The sequence below is a fragment of the Eucalyptus grandis genome, chromosome 7, assembly GCF_016545825.1.
Source record: "Eucalyptus grandis isolate ANBG69807.140 chromosome 7, ASM1654582v1, whole genome shotgun sequence".
NCBI lineage: Eukaryota > Viridiplantae > Streptophyta > Magnoliopsida > Myrtales > Myrtaceae > Eucalyptus > Eucalyptus grandis.
This window is the reverse complement of record NC_052618.1, coordinates 42064228-42072586: the sequence shown is the minus strand read 5'-3', so window position 1 is coordinate 42072586 and position 8359 is coordinate 42064228. Positions and strand designations below refer to the sequence as shown.

The 8359-nt window shown below is 38.5% G+C and overlaps 1 protein-coding gene across 1 annotated transcript; it reads right to left on the bottom strand.

Moving 5' to 3' along the window:
• Nucleotides 1-2434: 2434 nt before the first annotated feature.
• Nucleotides 2435-5314, bottom strand: LOC108956681 (receptor-like protein EIX2). Its single transcript, XM_039317818.1, has one exon. The coding sequence runs from the start codon at nt 5312-5314 to the stop codon at nt 2435-2437; it is 2880 nt and encodes a 959-aa protein (XP_039173752.1).
• Nucleotides 5315-8359: the final 3045 nt, after the last annotated feature.

The following is an 8359-nucleotide window of genomic DNA, read 5'->3' as shown; positions in this document are numbered from 1 at the left end:
GGTTTTGAACTCTCAAGTCCTCCATGAAAAGGGAGATCGTTGAGTGATACATAAATGTGAACGCAAGAGGATTGCTTTCACCAACGAGGTTATTTTTTTTGGTCGTTGTTCGACGAGGTTATTTTCGCAAAGTGACACTAGATGTAATTGCAGCATCTTTTTTCATTAATTTGGGAAATGTTGCCTTTGATAATATTATCGAAGAGATCCAACACTTCAATATTGGACAAAGCATTGGATAGTCAATCGGGAATTTCATCCGAGATGCTTGCACATGACGTGTCTAATGTTGAAATAGTTCTCTAGGTTTGATACCAGTTTGAAATTCTGGTCCCACTTCATAACTGGACATGAGACTCTTAAAATGTGGAAAGGAGGAGCCCAAGACGCGTTAACAATTATAACAACTCAATTCAGGAAAACTGATAGCTTTGGTCAAGCTCTTAAGATTTGTAAAGTGGATTTCGCTTACACATTCAAATATCAATGTCCACCACCTCCGAATTGGATAGTCAGCCAATATTTTCTGAAAAAATTCCCGCTTAATATGTTCCCTTCGAGATGCAACTCTCTCAGAGATATAGCTCCCCCACTGTAGAGGGAATAGGACTAGGAATTGAGTCCCGCGACAGATCAAAAGATCATTTTGAAATTTCCAAATTGAATCAGCAGGTGACCACGGGAATTGTTATTAGAAACATGAATATTCTTCAAGTTACTTCATCCACAAACCAAGGCACCGTCTTTGGCGTCAGAAATCCACCTACTTGAATAATAAAAAGTGCACATAAGAGCTTAGACTCTGAAAGCTAATTTAGGACGACCTGGCTCTTCGCAATCTCCCTAGTTGGCTTTAGATGAATATATTTTCCCCACTTGATGGCGCGATTAATGGTCACAAACTAAGATCGATGAAGGGTTCTGGATGTGTCTCTGGTGAGTATCGGCACCGGCAAAGGAAATTCCACCAATTTACAAGGCCAAAAAAGAAAAACGGATTAGAACAGAGCACAATCGGTGCAACTTGAAAACAGAGACCGGTGGCGATGAGTGGTGCCGGACGACTTTCGGAGGCAGCGGCAAGGACTTACGGACCAGAAAAAATCTTCAATTTAGGGGAATTTTCAAACATCATATGAGTGGTGATGAGTGCTCTGCTCTCTGTCCTCTGGTTCTGTTGTGGCCTAGCGTATGGTGGCTGGCGATGGAGGTCCAGAGTGGTTATGTGGGCTGGAGTTGACTGAGGCCAGCCCTGGTGATACAAGAAAGGTAACGAGAATCAGCGCTATTGGTTGAATCGAAATCGAGCACCAGAGAAAGAGAGAGAACTTTCACTTTCATTTCGGTCCATTAAAGAAATGAAGGATCTGATCTCCATTGAGCCTCAATCATGGCCATTCTTCTTGAATCAACTCTTGAGGCTAAAGTCCGCTCTCGTGAGGATGTTCGTGCCGGTAAAATTATCCAAACGAGGGTTTTGACCGTGATTTTTAATTTATAAATAGATTATTAGTTGTACGTTGTGCACGTACATTATTCAATTTTCAATGACAGGGTCACATGGAAGTGCGATATGTGTCATGGATTTCCGTGAAAAACCGGAGATGTAGCGTGATGATCAATCATGTCATTGTATAGTTAAATGATTAGAAGCCTCGTAAGAAGTGATTAGGGAGACTAATTTTTAGGGCTTTTCAGAATAATTTAACCTCGATGGTGATAGGATAATTGAGCTCATTCATTGGATAATAATCTTTCTAATAAGTGCATTTAACGTTGTTTCCTTGATAAGAAAATTCAGATGACATATCTAGTCCCATGCTTAAAATACTAACAATTTGTCTTTGCGCAATCTAGTTAAAATTTATAATGAAGATACTATCTAAACAAACTAGGGAAGTATGCTTCTTGATACTCACCTTTAAGTTGGTTTGTGAAAATCGATGATGCCTTTAACTTCTTAATGGCTTTGTGAAAAGATTCGTTAGTATGCTCAGAAAAATTTTCGGCCACACTTATGCAATCAAATCTTATTTACTGTGACAATGCATTACATGTGTAGTGCACTCGATACACTCCCAAATTTTAAATCATGCAAATTTCTAACGGGGTTGATCAAAAATAGGAGCGTATCTTCAACAGTAGTTCCTTCCACCTTGACCAGTCAACAAAACTAAACATATTCATTCTGCCACACGCTAGAAATTAACAAGAGAGGAAAAAGAAAAGTCGAAGGCTTAAAACACGTTTTGTTTATTGATGTGAACGTATTTTATTCTGTCCATCTGATAACCCGAAGCAGTTCTTCAAAGTGGGGCAAGTTTCTCCAGCTCTCTTAACTCTTCTGGTACACATGCCCAAAATAATCAACAATGGCTTCAACCAAGAAAAGATGCAAGAAATTGGTTAGCAAGAAAGGGGCAAGTATTACCTGCTAAACAAGCTCCTTTTCACGTCGTGGGAATGTTCTCTTGAGGATCATTGTTGTCATTGAAAATTTCTCAATGGCCTTATCCATCGCTTGAAAGTAAGAGACCCTCCAAGATCCCTTGAAGTGCAGGACGCTACAAAATCCTAGAAATCCCACCGTAAAGCCAGGCCCCAATCCCGCATAGAACCAATTGCGGATATCGAAATCACCTTTGCTAGGCTTATCTCCACCGAAATTATCACCGTCGCACCCATCACTACCGGGTGGCTCGTCTCCAGGACAAGTATTTAGAAGAGGAGCTCCACAGAGCTTGTCATTGCCGCGATAAACCGATTCATCGTCCACGGTGCGTAGATGATTGCCAGACGGAATAGGGCCAGAGAGTCTATTGAAGGACAGATTGAGATGACTAAGGAAGTCCATGCTGGATATGCCCAGAGGGATGGTACCTGACAATTTGTTTCTGGAAAGATCAAGAGATTCTAAGTTTTTCAGGTCACCAATATTTGAGGGGATATATCCACTCAACTTATTCTGAGAAAGGTTCAGATTTTGAAGTCGGACGAGCTTAGTGAACTCTTTTGGTATTTGCCCATCCAACATGTTTGCTGAAAGATCGATTGAGCGGAAGTATTCAAGCGTAATCCCAAAGATTTGGCTAGTTCCCTTTGTGTTAACCATAACATCGACACCATACAAATAAAAATATACCTCATCCGCATTAACCATAGACAAGAACCCGTCAAAACAATTGGGAATGGGTCCAGAAATGTAATTATGTGCTAGGCTCAAGAACTGGAGAAGTATAAGTTGGCAATATTGGGGAGGAATGCCCCCAACAAAGCGATTTTTCTCTAAATTGATCACTAACAAATTTGATGATTGTGGCCCAAATGGTGGTAACCTACCTGTGAATTCATTGTCGCTTAGATCAAGGACCTCCATTGGCCGCATATTTAACAAACAGTTTGGGATTTCTCCAGTAAAGCCATTTCTGTGTAGGCTAAGAGCGGACAATTGCTGAAGATGGCACAAGGATATTGGAATCTGGCCATTTAACTTGTTATCCCCAAAAAACAAATATTCCAACACTTGCGACGCTCCCCAACATCGAGGAAGTTTCCCAGACAGTTGATTCTTTGAGAGGCTAATTCCATACAGTCGATTTAACTTACACAAAGAATTTGGAATGCCACCGGTGAGATCATTACCTGAAAGTCTCAATATTGTTAACTGTGGCATCTTGTCTCCGATATCTTGGGGAACTTGGCCTCTTAGCATGTTGCTTGAGATATCTAAAATTTCAATGTTAGAGAAAATGTCGTAGAGCCAATCGGGAATGTCATCTGATATGCTCGCATTTGACATTTTCAATCTGGTAATGTTCCTTTGTGTTTGAAGCCATCTCGGAAACTCGGGTCCCACTTTGCAATCTAACAAGTATATATTGCGAGCTTGAAATGGTGGAATCCACGTAGAGCTCACATTCAATATGAGCTCATTGGAAGAAATGTCTAACCTGGTTAAGCTTTTCAGATTTTTAAAGTGAAGTTCGCTTACAACTCCATACAAAGAATTCCGGCTTAGGAAGATATGCTTTAGATTCGATAGTTGCCCAATACTCTCTGGAATGGTCCCACTCACTTTGTTATGTCGAAGATCGAAAGTTCTTAGAGACGACAGCTCCACCAAATTAGTAGGAATAGAACCAAAAATCAAGTTAAATGAAAGATCAAGGTACTCTAATTCTTTGAAATCTTTGAATTGATTTGGCAGGTTGCCGCTAATATTATTGGCGGAAACATCAAAGATCTTCCACTTAGTTTGTGAGCAACCAAGTGAATTGCCTAAAATGTCAGAGATATTCCCATTTAAGAAGTTTTGATTTAATCGTAGCGATTGCAATTTGCAAAGACTGCTCAAATTTTTGGGAAAATCACCTTGTAGCGAATTCCAAGACACATCCAAGAAGACAAGCCTTTGATTATTCTCGATGATTGCTGTGGGAAAATGGCCTTGGATGCCACCGGAAGATTCCCTAATCTCATATAGGCCGGACAAATCAATATGTTCTAGCTTGCTACAGTTATAGACCCATGGGGGAATAGAACTTAGAAGATTTGCCCCGATACTGAGAAATCTAAGAGATGTAAAATTGGCTTGCAAAGAGCTAGATATATCTTGCAAATTACAATAGCTCAATCCTAAAGATTGCAAAGATGGTAGCATGTTAATGCAACCAATCCAATCTTTGACCTTATAAAGGTCAACAGAGGACATGTGCAAATATTTCAAGGAAGATAATTTCGACACCCAGTCAAAGTCGTTCAAGGCTGTATAGGGATTTCTACTGAGATCCAAGTACTGTAATTTGGAAAGGTTACTGAGCTGCTTAGGAATATCTCCATTGAGGCTTGCATCTGAAAGGTTTAGATACTCCAATTTCTGAAGAGAAGCAAAGAACATTGGGATTTTTTGGGTTGAAAAGTTGTTGACACTGAGGTCTAGATACTTCAAATACTTCAATTCAGTTAAAGAAGGAACTATGTTACCTCCTAGCTTGCACTTATCTGAAGGTACAAAGCCGTTAATGTCGATCTCTTCTATACATGGATTATGAAGATCAAGTTTCAGGACATGGCCAGTTTTCTTGTTGCATTCAACTCCTTCCCACTTGCAACATTCCTCTCCAATCCATGATGACAAGCGTCTCGAAGGATCTGTGAGACCATGCTTGAACTTCAGAAGAGCTTCCCTCTCTACACCAATACAGCTTACATTGGTTGAAACGTTGGTTGAAGCGTTGGAATGACTGAATTCAATTACTTGAATGACAAAGATTGCCCATAGGATAGTAGACACAAGGCTATCATAAGACGCCATAGGTTCTTTGGGACCTGAGAACAAGTATTGCTTTAATCAAGTGGATAATTGTCTTTGATTCACCAAGAAAAGAGCCACTATATAATATTGATACAGTCATTTTCTAATCAATGTCCACCATGATTTCTTAAAGGACGGCTCCAAGTTTCCAAGTCAATGCCTTCCAAGACCCGCCGGCCCAACGGTTGATCTTTCAAATTAACCCAAAACATGTATCTTATTTAATCTTTGTAATAAGGGTCAATGGAGGACAACAAACAAAAACGAAGAAAGAGGGATTCAGACGGCACCACGTAACTCTTAGTCTGGCTATTGTCTTCTTTAATTTATCTAAGCAACTCTAGATAAGTAATCCATACTACGATATAAATGCAGAGGAGAAACTTGGTGAGAACCTCTATGCCGCTGGGTCTCTACATTTACCGTGAAATAGAATGACTCGTGAAATAGCACACTCATGTTAAAAAGAAAAGCAAAAGTTTTTTTTTTTTTTTTTTGTAAAGAAAGAAAAGCAAAAGTTCTTTTATATGAAAAGGAAAAAACCTTAGCAAAATTAATTTGCATTAGGAAATTGATTCAAATAGTTATTGCGTTACATGAAAATTGGAAAGTTACTTTTTTTTTCCATTATTGTTTCTGTAAAAACTGTTCTGCATGCCACATATGAACGATTTTATTGTTCCAGAATGGATCCTAATTTTTTGGCCAAGTTACGTTGGAAGAACCTCTTAGATATTTAATGTACTAGATCTCATATATGCCTTTTGGACAAGGTAACTATTCTCACATCTACATTCAATTTTCCTCAATTAAAATGGCAACGAGAGGCTTTTTGACAATGATAACTTTGAAAAAAACTGTTGGCAAAAAAGAATAACTTGTGACTTTTTTCTCCACGTAACATTTTGGTAATTTATCAAGAATTTTCTGAAATCATCAATTTTTTACAGTTGGCAAATTACCAATTTGTGTACTAACTTACCAACTTTTGTTTGCATAGCTTACTAACGTTTCAATTTTACTAACTATTACATGAAATTTTTTATCTAAATTAGAGTAATTTACCAACTTTTGTCCATTAAATTATGAATTTTCATTTGAGTTGCCAACGTTTAATCGTTCTTTTCTAATTTACTTAATTTTTTATTTAGTTATTAAAATTTATTTGCTCTGATTAGCTATCCCTTTAAGTTGCTAACTCTTTTTAGAGATTGCTAGCCCATGTTAGCATAGCTCATCAACAGAGCTAATTTTCTGTCATCAAATGGAAAGAAAGAGAGTAGTGTTGAAGAATGAGGACAACAGCAACATTATATCATTTGAATTATGGTGAGGGACACGGCTCCATAGACACTGAATTTATCAAACATTCTCTTGTGATGTAATTTGTGTGTTGGAGTTACAAGGACACCATTATGTGCAATTCGTTTTTTTCAAGTTATGTGAAGAGCTGTTTTTATTTTAATTGGTTTAATTGAATTAGAGTTTTTCCTTAAATTTCTTCAAGTATCTTTTTTATTATTTGACAAAAAAATAGCTTCATTTTTTTTAATTATTTTTATTCAAAAAAATATAAATCAATTTCTAAGAAAAACCTGCCCGGGTCTGGCATGTGGGCCAGCATGACCTAGTGTCCAAGTCGACTACCGTGCGGATTTCTATCTCCACCAATACTTTCTTTTCATAAATGATTCATAAGTTGGAAGCGCGAATCTTCAACCAGATAGAATTGCCCACCCTACAACGACAGTTTCAGTGAGGATGTTCATATGGCTAAATCATAATTACCGTGAATTTTAAGTTTATAAGCATATTATAAGACATACATTTTGTCACGCTCCGATCCTCCAAGCGTGTGCCCATCCTCTACGGTCAAATAATAGCAACATCCCAGGACACATCGCCGACCATTTCGTTTTAATACGCATGCGGAAGCAGATAAACAATCCCCAGACAATAACACAATCGGATAGGAAAGTATGGCCTCAATTTTTCAGATCAAAACAAGCCTTTTTATAAACATATAGGTTTATATACAATGCCATGCTGTTTACAAAAATATCAGCTTAACAAAAAGGGAACTATCCTATGACCCTCTAGTCAGACATGTTCGCCAATTCTTTGGTCTCCACCTTCCCAAACTCTGGGACTTCTGGTCCTCCATCAACACCATCTAAGGACCTGAAAATGGTTATACAATAACCAGTGAGAATGTCTCAGCAAGTTCAACCCCCTAAAACCCGACTAGGAAGAAAATACGCCCCTGGAGCTGCCTAAGCACGAACATAGGTCGGATGACTTACCTTGGCCTCAGTCTCTTCCTGCAAGTCAGTCTAATTCATACAATCATTGGATCACGTCATCACATCAAATCAAGAATTCATAACGAATCATCGATCAATTGACTCAGTCGATTACATGTCAACGAGACCTTTTCCCGATCATCTCAATTACTCAACCTCAACGCTAAATTACAGCTCAGCGAACACGGCCTACTAAAACTTCGGTAGTAATGCTGACTTACGGCTCAGCGGGCACGGCTTACTAAATTTTCCTCAATTAATGCTGAATTACGGCTCAGCGAGCACAACCGATTCCAAATTCAGTAGTAATGCTGAATTACGATTCAGCGAGCACAACCGATTCCAAGTTCGGTGGTAATGATGAATTATAGCTCAGCAAGCACAACCTAGATTATTAGGTGGTAAATTACAATCCAATGGATACAACCGTACTTCGGAAGTTTTCTTGATCTAACCCACGACATTATACGATTATTCACCCACGGCCAAGAATATTACACTTCTCAACTTGATTCCTCAATTAACACATTATCTTGGCCTATTTTCCCCGGGTTAAGGGTACCCAATAAAAATGATCATGTGTGGGTACACGGTCGGCTTTAGCCAAAATATGACATTTCCACTTTTAAACATCCCACCATTTTCAGCAGTCCCAAAATAGATTTTTGGCGTTGTAGACCGACGCCTGGTAATTTCCCAATTAATTACTGAAATTAAATAAATTTAGGAATAAATTCTTAAA

Bases quoted from the DNA above. Each gene is read 5' to 3' on its own strand.
- LOC108956681 (XM_039317818.1), bottom strand. From the start codon at position 5,314: ATGGCGTCTTATGATAGCCTTGTGTCTACTATCCTATGGGCAATCTTT.